Source organism: Fragaria vesca, linkage group LG3 (genome assembly GCF_000184155.1).
Source record: "Fragaria vesca subsp. vesca linkage group LG3, FraVesHawaii_1.0, whole genome shotgun sequence".
NCBI lineage: Eukaryota > Viridiplantae > Streptophyta > Magnoliopsida > Rosales > Rosaceae > Fragaria > Fragaria vesca.
This window is the reverse complement of record NC_020493.1, coordinates 25,640,153-25,657,529: the sequence shown is the minus strand read 5'-3', so window position 1 is coordinate 25,657,529 and position 17,377 is coordinate 25,640,153. Positions and strand designations below refer to the sequence as shown.

The 17,377-nt window shown below is 37.4% G+C and overlaps 1 protein-coding gene across 1 annotated transcript; it reads right to left on the bottom strand.

Annotated features, from left to right (window-relative positions):
- Positions 1–773: 773 nt before the first annotated feature.
- Positions 774–4,312, bottom strand: LOC101293575 (floral homeotic protein DEFICIENS-like). Its single transcript, XM_004296211.1, has 3 exons — positions 4,183–4,312; positions 1,203–1,462; positions 774–1,100 (listed from the first exon to the last, which is right to left on the bottom strand). Exons 1-3 carry the CDS (start codon positions 4,310–4,312, stop codon positions 774–776), a joined length of 717 nt encoding a protein of 238 aa, XP_004296259.1.
- Positions 4,313–17,377: the final 13,065 nt, after the last annotated feature.

Here is a 17,377-nt window from a genome sequence, read left to right as displayed (position 1 = left end):
TGTGCCTCTAAAAAGTTCATACCCAAAATTACATCAAACTCCACAATATCTAATGGAATTAAGTCAACTTCGAAACTAAGACCCTCCACCGACACTTCACAACCTCTAAATACCCAATCTATCTTCATTACATCACCGGAGGGCAAGGAAACCTACCATTCTCCTGGAAGTGGCGATGGTGGCACACTGGCGAGAAATGAAAATCTACTGGACATAAAAGAATGGGTCACTCTGGGATCTATCAATATAAAAGCAGGGTGATCGAAAATTAACAACGTACCAATGATGACATCCAAGAAGGTACGTCCCTCCTGTTGCGTCATAGCATGGAACCTAGCATGTGTAGTGGTAGGGCGACCTCTCTGTCCTCTGTCCTATTGAAAGCTACCTCTAGTTGGGGCCATGGTGCGAGTACCACTACTAAAAGCACCAACTGATGTCTGACCCATGACCTGAGTAGGAGCATATGTGGCTCCCTAGGTCAAAAGGGGACAATCCCTCTTGAACTGATCTAGCTGCCCACACTGAAAACATCCCCCTGGCTGAAACTGACTCTGCCCAGACTGAAAAGACTGTCCACCAGAAGTCTCACTCCTACTGCTCGATCCACTCTTGAATCGCCCAAACTGACGCCCAATAAAATTCCTGAATGATCTACTACCATGCCTCTTGAATCTCCCTCTAAAACCAGAGCCAGAACTCGAACTGCTACCATGTCCACTGCCAGTAGATGATCCAGAACCACAGGTGGACGCCAATTTCTTTGATGAACCCTAGCGAGGACCACCATAATCATGAAAACGGCCAGCTGCTAACTCTTGTGCCTCTATATTAATAGCAAAAGTCACTGCCTGGTGAAATGACTGATATGGCACAGCTGTCATCCTAGCTGAATAAATACCACCAAGGCCCTTGGTGAACTGATAAATCTTCTCGTGCTCTGTCTTCACCAAATCAGGCACATAGTAAGACAACTCTCGAAATCGCTGCTCAAAAGCCATCACTGTCATATCATCACTCTTCTTCAGATTCAGGAACTCCTCTCTCATTCGGTTGACATGAGCATGACTAATGTATCGCTCTCTAAAAAGAGCTGTAAACTGATCTCACGTCATATGATTAGCAGCATCACCCATACCTCTAATCAAATCAAGCCACCAATGCCATGCTTCCTTCTCCAAAAACTAGGTAGCCAAACCCACCTTCCTATCCTCGAGGCACCTCACCTGAATAAACATTTTCTCAATGGTCTCTAACCAATTCTGAGCATCCAAGGGCTCAACAGCATGGCTAAACGCTCTAGCTCCATTCTTGTATGCCCTGTCATAATTTATCTCAGAGCCAAGGCTAGTGCTAAAACACTGAAAAAAACTGCTCCATGGCATTAGTCTAATCACCATGTACTTCCTCATCTTCCCCCATGGATGATTCTGCATAGGTGCTCGGCGAGGAGGCATGTTACCTGAGAATAAAACATTTAGCACAAGAAACAAGGAAAAGACAACTACCCACATACTTAACAAACACTTAACATCCAAGCATATAATGCCAATGGATCCGCCGCGGTCAGACTATCACTCTAATGACACTAAGTGTTACTAAGCACATATGGTAGTGATAAAGAAAGACAGGAATCAGACAACCTAGTGCTCTGATACCAATTGTCAGGACCTACCTCGAATTTCAAGGGGAAATCCGCGATAAACCCTGCGGGACCCACTTCAAAAGAAATTCTACCAAAATTTTGGCATAACCTTCCTTGAAAATGGGCAACCCTACCTAAAAAATACCAACTCCCAATACACTTCTATACCAAAATATTCAACATCTCCTGGAGCCACCCGATCCCCCAAATAAACATCCACCACCTCACAAACATAATATCTCAAACAATTTCATAATTTAATTTCTCATACAACCCACCAAATAAATCTTTCAAATCACTCCTAAATTTAGTCATAACTCTTAACACATATGACATAAAATAATACAACATCTCATCGTTATCAGAGCTACTAATTTGAAAGAAACAAGAAAATACATAAGTAGGTTAAACAGGTAACCTACGAATGAAAACTGGAAGTGGTGGATAATATGACTCGTCTCCTACACTCGCCGAACCAAACTCTACAGACTGGGTATTTAAAAATGAAAGGCCCAGGGGAGAAGCATTTAAACGTTAACGTGAGTGGACAAAAATAATTAACAATAATATTGACTTAAAATATGGAGCAATGAAATCAAAGTTATGCACTCCCAAATTTTCCATTGCGATAAATATTTATGCATGCCACTCTTGGAAATTCTCCAAAAATATTTATGGATAAAAATGATGAACCAATCCCATTGGTTCCCAATAAATCATAAAAATAGGGAAGAGGTTTCACCATAACGATGAGCCTCCCTGGCTATAATAGCGTCCCACGCTAAGCGTTGTACTCACATATAGTGAGGACCGCTAATAATGGCTAGCTAACAAATAAATATAAATACCGATCGGTAGCCTCCTAAACTATAATAGCGTCTCACGCTTAGCGCTCTACTCACCTATGGTGAGGACCGCTAATAATGGTTAGCTAGCAATAATCAATATATATAACAACCCTTATATAGTGAAGTAAAATGTTAAAATAAAAAGATCAACACTTCCCCAAAAATTATAATAAAATCATCGCGCACAGTACAGTTTCCAACTGTACTAGAAATATTACTTAATAATATAAATCACTTGACATGTCCCACATGTCAATTAAAATTAACAAGAGAGTTCCAGAAAAATAAACGGAACTCGTTAATCCAAGAAAATATTAAATCTCCAAATGCCTTTGAAATTAAATAAACTTTAGCGCATGCATGATATTAAAATCAAAGGTCCACTCACAATGCTCGGCTATGCCTGCCGACTATCCGAGGCCTCCTCCAGAGAGCACTTCCAAATGGGACCCGAATCACCAGTGATGGTGGCCGGAGGAGCGAGTTCCGACGACGGGACTCCACAACGCAGTCGGAGCTTCCAGGAAAACTTTCTCCCTCACAGCGGCGCTAGGGCGACTCCCACTGGTCCAAGAAGAGAGCTGGGTCGACGGCCGACTGTTTGGGAGTGGTGCGGCGGTCTATAGTGGCCGGACGGCAGCGGACGAAGCTGAGGTATCCGGCGGGTCAGGGAAAGCTCGGGAAAGAGGAGAGAGAAGGGAGAGAAAGGAAATGGGCTTCTCTCACACCCGGTCCAACTTAAAACACCCACAAAAATAAAGCCTAATAAAAATTTACCCATTTACCAACTAATGTTTACCCTTTTTATTTGATAACTTTTACATGCTAACTTTGATTTTAACATATAACATGTCCACGAATTCGTATTAACGTCCTCTACGACCTCCTTTAAGAAATTTTCCCAAAATAATTTTTCTACAAAAAGTCAACTCCAAGGTCCTTAACGGTAAACGGTTACTCAACACAGTAAAAGACCAAAGTAATACTAAAATGAAATAACCGTAAAATAACTTAACCGAGGTGTGACAGCGATGGTCCAACTGAGGGGGTGTGGCGGCGCAAGGGTAAGGACGGCAGCGGCAACAACAGGTTTGGGATGATAATGGCTGACAACAACTGACCCTATTCTCCCTAGGTGTGGTGCTTGGGCTTGGGCCCCCTTTATGGGTCCAACATGGGCCATTTTAATTAATTTTAGCTGATCATTTCTTTGTGGCTTCATGCCATCAATAAGCCCATCTACTATAGGGTGATGTGGGCTATGTCCTGGTAAGCGCACGCAACGTGCCATGATTGTTTTATTGAGGCAGCGAGTTCCATGTTTTGTCAAATGGTTGCAACCTCCTTACGGCTGAGTGAAATTTTCACATAATGGGAAATCGGATATACATAGTCTTTTATGGTTGCATATGAGCTTTAGCTTTCTATTATGTCGCCATGTCCTTTACCGTCCCCCCCCCCCCCCTTTTGTATTTTACGGTTTCATCTAGGGCTGGGCACGAGCCCAGACCGGCCACTATTTTGATGGGACCGGGACCGGACCGGCAAAACTAACACCGGGCTGGGTCTTCACCTTAAAACTTTTCGGGACCGGCCAAAAACCGGCCGGTCCCTCGGGCCTTCGGTCCTTAACTGCTGCTTATGCGAAGAGATTCCCAGTAGCAGAGAAGATGATCACAGCATACTCACAATCACATAGCACCGAAAGCTCTCCAGCTTTCTTCAAAAGCCCTCTCCTCCTCTTCAAAAACGTCACCTGCCTCGCCGACAAGTTGTCAATCTTCTTAATCTTTATCTTATTCCTCGCCGGCTTTGTCATTGCTATAGCTATCTAGCCAGCACAGCTTTGCTTCATCAAAAATCAAACCAACCACCAATCAACATTTTTCGCCAATTTCAGAGATCACATACTGTGCTAAAAACCCTAGAATCCAGATCTAAGTGAAGAAAACCCCAGAAAACATAAAACCCACACAGCTAGCTCATGAATTACATCAAAGAACACATAAAGACCGATCAGAAAAGAGAGAAAGAGACTCGGATTCTCAGTCTAATATTACAGGAAAATATTCCCCTCGTTTGATTTGTTACCTTTCTTGTGCGCTGAGGAACCTGGGAGCTCAGGGAGGTGAATTTGTGAAACCTGGGAACACACAGCTACCTTTCTTCTATTCTGTATTTTTCTGTGGCTTTGGGAAAGATGAGCGGATACCTTTCTTCTATTTTGCATTTGTTACCATATATAATAATATGTGGAGGATATTTGACCATACTCTTGCTGTGCTGGATGCCATACTTGTCTTTGTCCATATCTATTCTAATATCTAGCATATCTAGTGACTCATTAATTTAAGTTTGGGCTGTTTACTGGCTTACACATTAAAGCCCGGGCTTTCGGGCCTAAATTTTGTTATATTATCAAGGACCGGGCCCGGCCCGGCTGTCATTGGGACCGGACCGAACTGGTCAAAACAGAAACAAGGCCTGTGAAAAAACCCGACCCGACCTGGTCAGGCTTGCCGGTCCAGTTCGGTTTTTTTTTCTTGTTCCGGTTTTATGCCCACCTCTAGTTTCATCAATGACAACGGCGTAAGGGCTGCCTTCTAGCTCTTAGATTGAAGAAAGATTATTAGTACGTTGCATAAATTAGTTTGTGATGTGTTAACTAGTAAGCATTCTTTGTTAGGAACTCTCTAGGCAGTATGCATGTAGCTTCTACACTACGAAATAATTTGTTATATACAGTATGCTCAAAGAAAAACAAACGATATATGTAACTCTTAAATTTGTCAATTTTCATTTTTGAGCTTTTTTTCTTAGGGACAATTCATTAATACTTTGGTGAAATCACATAAATTCCTTAACTTAATTTCTACAAAGTAAAACTGAAAAAGTTTAAAGCAGATCCATAATCTAGCCTACACTACCAAAGAAAATAAAATTGCTCGGATAATATGACTAGCTTTGACGACAACTCATCTAAACAATAAGAGAGGTTGCATATCCCCCATTAATCATAACAAAATAAAAACTAAAATATAGAAAACTATCAAAGGTGTATTGGGAATATGCTCTCTAAACCCTAAAATCCCTAATCTCGAGGTTCTTTACGGCAGCCGATCCCAGCCTCCACTCTAACGGGAGTCCTTCTCTTTACCTTTTCTTGCCTCTCGGATATGCAACACCATCTCTTTGGGCAACCACCTCCATATCTCCGAAGCTTTAGATCAATCAACCATGATCTCAAAGTATTTCAAGGAAAATCTTAGTAAACACCGCATCTGAAATATTTGAGCGATAAAGTCGTCCGGTGAGAGATTGTTGGAACAAAGTTTTCTGGTCGGGTCTAACCATATCGAGCACAGTTGAAGGATTCGTAGCTAGTCAGATTCGGAAGGTGATAGCAATCCAAGAATGTTATTTGGATTTGTTTCAAAAATTTTAACTAAACATTATCTTGTAGGTATGCACGGTTGACATGAGTATCTCAATGAAATGATTATCATTTGATTCAAAAAAATAAATAAATAAAAACTGAAATTAGAAATGACAAAATTAAAATTGGGCCACAAAATCCTTGTAAGGGTCGTAATACACATCTATGAACTCTTCAGTGAGAAAATAAAACTAAAAATTAGGCCACCCAAATGTCAAACAACGACAAGCGTGGCCCGTGGATCATCTTTGTACTGATACTGTCTCAACTTAATCACTTTTAAGGTGTTGGGTTTTAACTACAAAATGTCTAGGAATAAATTATATTTTATTTGTCACTTTTCCAATGCAAGATCTCTTCTCTCTCCAACACTCCCCCTCAAATGAATTATATTTTAGGTCTACACGTGAAACTGATTAACAAACTAAACCCGGGCCCCATGACAACCAAAATAACCCCAACTCCCCATGACAACTGAAAGAACCCTAAACTCGAAAGAACCCTAAACTCGAAAGAACCCTAAACTCGAAAGAACCAAATCAGGGCCATGACCCTTAAAAGAACCAACTTGGGCTCATTGGAGACGCAACTGGAGAGGGGCATGCTCTGATACCATGTACAAACAGCGAACAAGTGTCGGCCCGTAGAATCATCTATTTTACCGATATTGTCTCAACTTAACCACTAGTTAAGTGTTGGTTTAACCAACAAAAACCTCTGTATTCACTCACTTATTAATTATATTTTATTTGTGACTTTTTCAATGAATTATATTTTATTTGTCACTTTTTCCAACTGAGGAATGATCCACCCATTTATGAATTACCAAAATCCTGAAATGCAATTTCAATAGATCGTCGCGCGTCTCCTTCTGTGCATACATATGGTTTGCAGACATGTAGTTAAGCTAGCCGGCCATTGACTTAAAATTAACTGGGTTTGCAGACATGTAGTTCATCTCAATGATGCATCTATATATAGAAGAACTTGAGAAGACTCCTTCAAATAGTTTCATGCATCTATGAATCAAAGAGGGTGGAAGAGGAAAATATGCAGTTGCACTAGAAACCAACGAAGGAAATTCTAAAGTTGTTTTGGTAGCTTTGGTATGAGGCACTTTACTCAATGATGCTTGGAAGCGTTTTTGTCAATCACACTTCCCTGGAAAGAGCTGAAAGTGTTACTATATTATATATAACTTAGAAAATTTGTAAAATGTTGTAAATAGTTTATTGAATAGGCATTTTTGTAATTAGTCATATAGGGTTGTTATTGTAATTTATATCATGATCTCATCTCTATATAAGAGAAAGTTCTCACCTCAATGATATAAATAACATATTCTCTCATTTTAAGTGTTGTTCCTCTCTTCTCTAAATCTCTTTCAATTTATGTTTTACAACACGTTATCAGCACGAATAGTTCTAACATTATCTTGTTTTCTGTTGCATGTGAAGCTCTAAAAGCAAAGGATGATCTTTTAATTTGATTCATTGACTTGCTCTACGTTGACATGGAAAGCTCTGAAATCTATGATCAATCCATATGAGGATCATCATTTAACCAAGTTCTTAGATTGGCTGAGAAGCTCCACAATGACATTCTCAGTTCTACACATAAAAGATGGAGATTATATGTTCTGCAATGAGTAACACTTTCTTATCTTAATTCCAATTCATATTTACTAGCCTTGATTATATGATGAACAAATCACCATGAAGCATGAACCCATTATCTTTGGTTGCATTTTGAAATCTCTATATGATGCATAAAGATCTAAATTTATATTCCTAATTTATTCGGAGGATAAATACGTATGTGATATATAAATTTGTTCATGTTTTGTGATTGAAATATAAGACATAAAAATCATCAGGGAGGCCAGCAGCCACCGAAATAAGCCTAATAGCATGCCTAGTAGTGCATACCAAAAGGCGCATGGATGATCGAACTTTAGATCCATTATCATTTCTTGACATTTGAACACCAGAGCGTGAATGCATTCTGGAAGTCATGCATTTAACCGGTAATGTAGGACCATTAATTTTGTCATTTATTCCAAAGGTTACATATATGGAATAATATTTATGCCTGAAGCATTTAGTGATACAAATTAACATTGCTCATAATGAGGTTTGAATAAAATCCGTTTAAGAATGTAACGTCATTTGTATAATGACGTGTAGCACTGATCATGTTATTTATGTGTAAATTAACATATACGTTTTGTCAGTTACTGATTTGAATTGTGTCAAATTCAATGTCATTTCAAGGCACATGTAATTAATGCCAAAAGCATTTACCAATTTATAACCCATACATTATTCTACAATTATTATAGGCCAAATGTGCAAATTATGATAGAAACGTTATGAATTTAATATGAGTGCGGCTATTGGGACCTCCAAATTTGCTCACTTGACCTCACTCTATTATGAATTATTAAATGACATATTTATTCTCTTACACAATGACTATTAAGGACACTGATTAAACAAAAAGTAATATTACATTTATTCTCTCTAAACTTTCTAATTCAATAATAATGCCATAATGGATTGCATTTTATTAATTATTTTCCTTATTGATTTTTATTTTCTAGTTTTACCACATACTTATTAAAGTATTTATATATTTATATTATCATACATGTCACATGCATATACAAAGTGAAAATTTTTTACAAAAATTATGATCTATCAATTATTAAAAAATAAATAAATAAGTATAATAATAATTAAAAATTATGATCTATCAATTATTAAAATAATTTATCATCATGAGTATAAAAACAAAAACTATAAACTTACAAAAAAAAATAGTATATGTAAAATAGAAATACAAAAATAACAAAAATATAGAATAGTTCATATAAGAACATTCTTTTGATGATCGATAAATAAAATTTGAGACACAATCCTTGTTTTTTTTTAATATTTAAGATAATAGTATTCTTCATGATTCGAATTAACTTTTCTCGAATATTGATGTCATTGAAAATTATTTCTTACAATTTGATAAAAAAAATGAATGTACGTAGTTTGTAGTTTTCATGGGGAGTCAATATTAGAGGGAGTATCTTGAAGCATACTCTTGACCATTGTGTACTCTTTTGTCCTTCGTCCAGGGTTATTTTGTCTCACTGGGTTTTGTTACCTGGCAAGGTTTTAATGAGGCACACATTAAATTGGTCACACTACTCATACTTCATCTTGAAGGTGCCTTTATTCGAAATATATGCATTTGCTTATCTTTTCCCTTCGACCACGGGTTTGTCCCACTAGGTTTACCGGGCAAGGTTTTGGTGTAGCAACTATCATGCATCTTTCTCCCACGGACTCACATCATATGATCCAGACTAAACTGCTTCACCGAAATCAAGAGTTCTGACTATCACTGCTACGTGTGCGTTATACTTTTTTCTCCGTCGACCATGATTGTGTTTGTCCCATAGGGTTTTTATTACCTGGCAAAATTTTGACTAGGCAACACTGGAGCACATATCAAAAGAAGCTAATAACATAGAATACTCAAGGGTTGTAAATAGTTAATTTAATGGGCATTCTTGTAATTAGCCATATAGGATTGTTATTGTAATTTATACCATGATCTCGTCTCTTATATGATATCAATAATATATTCTCTCATTCTAAGTGTCGTTCTTTTCTTCTCTAAATCTCTTTCATTTTATATTTTACAACATAAAATTACATGTAACTCAAACACCGGAAAAAAAATATATATATATATCATCTGAATAAGGGCTCTGCCAACGTCAATTACGTACGAAACCATCATCCTCAATCTCCTCGTATTTTTCAGACAGCAAATAGACTAATTACTCTAGCGAACAACTTATCTGCATGAATAAGCTACATATATAGACAAATAACACAAGTCCATATAAGCTTCAGCTCTTCTTTGATATATTCAAATCCGAAGCCTTGAAAGCTCTTTGCAATAGGTCAGCCGGACCAAGCTTCAGATCAGAAATCATGTTATCCAGTACAGATGTTAGCAAGTTTACATCTGTCATGGCCCTATGAGGTTGGCCCTCTAAAGGGATCCTATAGAACTCACCAAGCGCCTTAAGTGAGAGGCTTTTAGGAGCCTTTGATCCTGTCAATGAGGAAATTAATAATGGAATTGGTTAAAACTTAAAACAATTAACAAGTTCATAGCTCTCTCAAGGATCAATTTCCATACGTACAGTTTCTTCACTTCTCGTGCCAGAGCGAGGGTGTCGAGAAACAGCAAGTCATTAGGAAAATCAAATGAGCAGCGTCTGAATGCTTCAATCAAGAAGGGTGCATCGAAACGTTTTGCATTGTGAGCAGCAAGCAAAACTTTCCCTCCAAGCACTTGGCGGCTTTGGATGAACCGGAGAAGGAATGGAATCGCTTCTTTCATCCTATATTAAAAAGTTGAGTTCTGGACGTTACGTACGAACTGACTAATGCCTAATATTAAACTTGGTGTGCATCAACAGGGATTGAGTAAAAGAAGAGAAACACTATAAACCACTGCTTAATCGAAAGATATATACTTACGTTGGAACATCTGTATGTCTCACCATGTCGGTTGTTATACCATGGATGTAAGAATTTAGAATATCTTGTTCAGGGTTTACTAGTGTCTGGAAACAACTGTTCTTGCCACCTTGGACATCCTTCATTCCGACTTCAACGATTCCTCCTTTCTTAGTGTCAAGTTCAGTTGTTTCAAGATCAAAAACCAACATAGTCTCAGGAGACGGCTTTACAGTTTTTTCGTCCCAAATTATCTTAGCTGGAGCATCAGACAATTGTATGCTTTTGAAGTAGTTTTCAGATGATTCAGTAGGACTACTAGTTCTAAGTACCTTAAAGTTTCGTGCCCAAGTTCTTCCTAAAGATGCTAATCCAATAGATGGTGACTGAAGGCAAAACTTAGGTAATTGGAAGTTAGAAAAGCACAAGGAGCTTGTTCTCATCATCTTTCTTCAGCTCAACAACTGAAAATGAATCATATATTTGTATGTGAAGATTGTCGCAAAATAAATAAAAAATTGTCGAAAAAGGCCACAAACTAAAATATGCAAAATCCAGGAAATAAGTGATGATCACACAAATATATATATATGAAGATTGAAATTTCCACAGAAACCATGCATGCATGCCTTAACCAAAAAAAAGAAAAAGAAACCATGCATGCCAGTAGCATTATTTGAGTCCCATGTAATCTGCAGGCAATTAGTTGATGCATATATACCCTACCAAATCAATAGCCCAAAAAAAAAAAATCCTGCTTTTCCTTCAGAACATATATGCACATCGATCGATCTGATCCTCAAAATGGAATGAATTGAATTAATCGATTGTTAGCGTACGTGATGAACGATATTCATCGTGTAGTGTACAAGATCAGGTACTCACAACTAGAGACCATCCACAACATGTAAGTGATTCAAGCTTGTAAAACACATCCCATTACCAATCTAATTGAAAAGAGTAGAAACAAATATAGAATAGCCAATACAATCCAGCACCAATAAAAACACAAAACTGCAGGAAATAAAGGTGATGGCTATCTATGTAAGATATAAGCTGCACATATACCTGTTCACCTGGTGAAATAACAAATGATCAACTGCATCTGTGAGATTTCTGTATATATATGATGATGAAATTGGGAGTACGTAGTGGGAGTAGTGGGAGACTTCAGACTTGTAGTGGGTAATGGATGAGGTAGTTAATAGTCGTATGAGTGGAATATATGAGAAGCAAGTAAAACCCTAGCGGAATCCACGCCATAACAAGGTACGTACTTTAGGGCCTTGAGGTTTACTAGCCTAGTCCTATATATAGTTCATGCAGCAGAACCAGATTAATAGGAGCTCTGACATTGACCTGACATGTTCTTTCTTTTCTTGGGCTTCAATTATGCCAGCCCCATTTCAAGTTTTGGGCCACTGCTTACTTGATCATCGATCTTATGCTAGAGGAATAGAGCATGTTGTTCTTAAAAAGGAGGAGGAGGAATGGAGGATGGTTCTTCCTGGAAACTGTAGGGCTGAGAATGGATCTTTCTCTGTAGCGCAGGTGGTGCTGCTTAGGTTAATATGTTACAGCACGCACGTGCAATATTGTTAATCATAGAAATCCTAGTTTCTGGAAAATAAAAGGAAAATTAAAACAGAGATCCTACCATGTGCATATGATGTTTTCATGGGAAGCAAAGATCGATTCATGTTGCTGTCATTTGGGGCCTCGATCATTCTAGTTTTGAGTCCCAGTCGATCTGATTCATCGATCAATTTATCATCATCATCATAGTGGATTTGATTCGTAGATTCATCCAATCAAATAAAACTACTTAACGGATCGCGTAATCTCACTCTCGATGATCCTCCATCACTATTTAAGACGATTGATGTATAATTTTACTTGGTCATTTGTATTTTATATTTCTTCGTACTACTGGTTAACAAGCATGCTGAAGCTCCTTCCTTAGTTTCATGACTTTCATCATCATCGATCAAAACTGTAACCCATTGAGATCAATTATATTGGAAGTTTGGAGCGTACAGCATTAACAATTCTTCTACATGTAGTGAACATATATAGGAACTGGTCTGCTAGCTGCCTCTTTCATTTCCAACAGGTTGATTAGGCTTCATATGTAACGAAGCTTAATTAGAACTGACGGAAGACTAAGATCGAGTAGAGATCATCGATCTATATATATCATGTGAGATCGAATTAATGATAATATAATTCATTTAATCGATTCTGCAGTTGGCTTTCTGTAATTTGACATGGCAAACACATGCATGACTGCATGAGATAGATTTTATATATCGTATGTAGCTAGCTAAGCGTTATTCTCGTCAAGTTGAGAAAGATTATATGCATAAACCCTAATTAAAGTACACAAAATAAATAAAAGTGCTTGTTTTTCTCATCTAGTTAGCACGTTTTAGATTTGGAGTTTCTGTAGAGATTTTGATACTAATAATTAAGAAAATATTTGAAAAGGAAATCTCAAATTATTCCAAAGTCGAATCAGAAAATATTTGTAATAGTTTCAGACTTTGAGGTCAAATATGATTATTTGGCTTCGTATTCGTAATATTTCGTGAGACATCAAGTGTATGCATGCATCTGATTATGGTAGATCTGTTACCGATGAATGTGACAAACTCTTTACATTGGATTTTCTTGCTACCTGATCGATTTCATCCTTGGCCTGGCTTGGCTTGGCATATAAAATTCTACCTCCAATGAATCAAGTCCTCCATGATCGTCGACAGTCGACAAAACCTAGGGCCATTTCGTACTTTGCATGTTCTGGCAATCGGAGAGTGAGTGATCCATCCAACTGTAAACTTGTACATGGAATTCGATCATATATATCTTCCATTACATGCTTGACAGGTTCTCAAGCTCACTCAGTACTTCAATAATTCTCTTCGATCACTACTTGGGATTTTATGGTGATTCATTCATGAATATGTTTGGATCGTGCGAGGAGATTATTACAACTAGTTTGGCCGGTGCGTTGTTTACCACCTGTGTTTCAACTTTGCTTCTTGCTTAAATATTGCAAGTACTCCCCTAATGTTACCAAATGTGGATTAAAATAGACCCGACGCCAACCCATTTTATGTTGCATGATTGACATCACTTGCCAATTTCTTGTGTGCATACACTCACACCTCTAGCCACCTTGATTAACTACCGGTCTCTAATTTGTCACTTCATTTAGAACTAAAATATTCGGCTGATTTTTAAAACCACGAGTATTAACGAACGATAATACACGATCTAGTAACATAGGTGTTTTATTTGTAAACGTGAGATACTATGTTACTAAGCGTGAACATGTATGTGAAGCAAACTCGTTTAGCTAGAAGATTGAACACTAGTACTAAACTATATAATACAAATTGTTAATTATCGTTTCTTTTCAGCTACAATTGTCATTACGTCAAATACAATGACATATAGAAGAACCATGCTTACGAGGCAAGAAATGTAACTCTTAATAGTTTAAATAAACACAAACAGAGATAGGGAATCATATGCTTTACATAGACTTCAGAATATACCTTTCCCAAGTACAATAATTTCAACCCCATCACAAAAATAATTAAACAAACTATTTCATCCTCTTCTATAATTTGCTAGCCTCCCCCTCCACTTTCGCGTCCAAGACAAGGACGTGTGAGAGAGGGCGCACGTACGTTTTCAGTGGGCCCCTCCTGATGCTGGGCCAGCCCAATCTCCCCTTCCCGCGTTGGCCCATCGATCTCGTCGGCCTCGTCCTTTTGCGGGCCCGTCACTGCCACTACACAACACCACCACGTGTTCCCCTCTCTTTCGTTCGTCCAACACGTTTGGCAGGGTCGGACTGTGGGTCCCCCGGCTCAAGTCGTCGTCTGAGTTGGGAATGGGGGGTTGGGTCTTTGGCTCGTTGTTTCTTCATCATTGTCGTGAGATACATAGCTGGATCTTTGCTGTAAAACTTTTAGGGGTTTTTTTATATTTTTTTTGGATTACATGCATGAACTTGATCAATAAGTTTAGAATTTAATCTTTGATTGACAACATGTTAAGATTTTAGATTTTGTTATCCGATAGATACATACGTGTGAATATTCGTATTTAGATTTTTATAGCATCCAAATAACTTTTAAATTAAACATAACTTAAGTCATACATACAAATACTTGTATTTATCGCTTTTTGTAATTATTTCGAACATATCAGTTGTAAAGTTAGTATTGTTCTTCGGACATCTCCCCTTGTTTGGTTCACAAGAAGGAAGAAAGTGAACTCAATTCTTTGGATTTTTCCATCAGTATGGAAAATTGCAATTCCCGTCAATTTTCTTTTGTAATTAGACTTTGATATTAAGATTTTCCATGGTCATAAAATTTTGGTTCATGCAACTCTAAACTCTAAACGTACGTAATGTCTTTAGTAAAACTGATATTGCTCTAAACTCTATTGCAAACTAATACGACTGAACATACGAATTAAGATTAGTTACATAATATAAGTGTCGTATGAAGTTTCCATGTGGAAGTATGTAGTTGCTATCGATATCATATCTTTGATCGTTGTTTTGTTTTAGTGCATATATTAACGATTTTAATTTGTAGCGTACTTTTTCTAATTTTCTTGATTTATGATTGAAGTAGACATTTGATTTATGTTTAAGTATTTTATCTATCTCCTATCCTGAGCAATGATTGATTATCACTCATAACTTGAACTTTAGATGATTCTTCATAAGCAACATTCAACTTAAAGTAGCAACACTACCAAAAATTTAGTCAATGATGTTGGCAAGGGACATGCTCCCATGTGATTTTGCTAGTTATTTCCATGCAAGTGATGTTTATGTAGCAACTACTAGCTAGAGAGATGAACATGTGATCAAAAAATGGGTCACAAAAATGAGACAATGATTGTTAACAAACTACCCCATTCATTTCATCAAGAACTCACCCAAAATAGTAAACAACAGAAATTACAATGGGGTTAAAAATCTCAACCAGAAGTGGTAAATCTTCTCACAAAGGGCGCATGCAAAATGTAATGTTATGTTAATCCAAAGCCAAAGACCAAAGTGAGATGTGAGGTTGGAAATTGGGATGACATGCACTCTCATCATTTTTATCAAAAAATAGAAAATAATAAAAAGGATGAGGGGGAAAGTTTGTAAAAGTTGCTTGGACTTTTTCTCCAACTTCCATGAGCCAATTTTTTAATTAACTCGCGTGAAATCAAGCTCGGGTTTTACCCAAGATTCTCCCATCTTCTTCTTTCTCAAAAGCATTTGCTTTCTCTTTGGCTTCAGAATTGATCAGCATTATTCTCCATCAAAAGTTAAAAACCCAGAAACAATAAACAAGGTAACTGTTTTTTTTTTTTTTTTGGGTACAATAAACAAGGTAACTGTTATTATAAAATCATTTAGCTTTTTTTTAAGGATTTTAGTCTCTGCTGGAAACCCTATAGCTATATATAGCATATAAAGCAGAACCAAAGGCAGCCAATCACAGCTTCCATATTTGCTTGCTGGGTTTGAGTTTGGATTTCTTAAATTTCTTGAACTTTGGAGACGTGGGATTGAGTTTGAAGTTTGAAAACGAAAAGATAAAAGCAAATTAGGAGGTGTTGATGCAAAATATTCATCGTAATGGAGAAAAGGGTGGGTATAGGGTTAACAGAGAATATACGGTTTCAGTAATGCTAGGGCTGCTTTAGCATGGTTGTCGCAGCTTTTCTTGCACTGGGAGTGGCTGCCACTGTGCCAAAGTAGTAGTTCCGAACCCGTACAGGAGGTGAGGCCCAAGAGGCACCAATTATTTGGGGCACCCAAATTTTCTTTCAGTTACATACTTACATATGTAAAAGTTTCATAAAAATTCTAATTTTTCTTTTTCAACGTTTTAAGCTTTTTATTTTTTATATTTTTTATCTAATTATCCGTAGCTACAAAATCTGAGGCGAGTGCACCATTTTTATAACTCGTCTTAGATCTTCAAATCACAGGTCTGGTCCTGAGTCCATTTTTAAAGAAAAATTGGTTTAGTAAAATATAGACTGTAATATATGTGCGAATTTGGAAACTTCATTGTTTGTCAATGGTTACATGATCAATCAATCTACTAACAACATGATCATATGATCATGCTGAACTTGAACTACAAACTTAAGATCTTTAACTGTAAATTCAAACGACAAACTAATATGGTTTTGAGTAAAAAGAAGTAAACACACGAACGTCTCACATGATTCTAACGGTACAAGATGCTAAGAGTAGTAATTATGTTCTCAAAATATCGATATCATGCTTGATCATTTAAGGGTTTGTCATTGATCGAATTATCTTGTTCTATCACATACGTTTATATATACATGTATCGAGATGTGAGAATATGAATATAATTTTTTTTTTACCAATATACGTTGAGTCCATTTTTAGACAAATATAAATTGTTTACCTAGTTACATACATTCAATGGATAGCTACCATGCCTTCCTCAACAGATTGCACTGAAATAATTAAGGTTCATCTTGAATCATTAAGAAATGAAAATGAAAGAACAAAACACCACAACAAACAACGTAGCAGAAAGCATTATGAGAGGAAGGAGCGGAGGGGGATGATGGAGTTGATGAGTCATGACTATGAAATTCTCGAAAGCGAGAAGGGGGTGAATGTAAGCCAAGGAAGCCTTATCCTATCATGCTGCACCACGCGACACGTGTCGATAGGGGGTAGTCGGTAGGAGGGAGTAGCCACTGTAGCCGCCGGTAACAGCCAACAACTGGCTGAGAGGTCTTCTGCAACCCTTCTGGTCCGATCTGGTTGTTTCTCAGAAGAAAAAAAAAAAAAAAAAAGAGGTAAAGTTAAGAAAGCTGATCATATAGGCACAGCTCCACAGCCTCCACT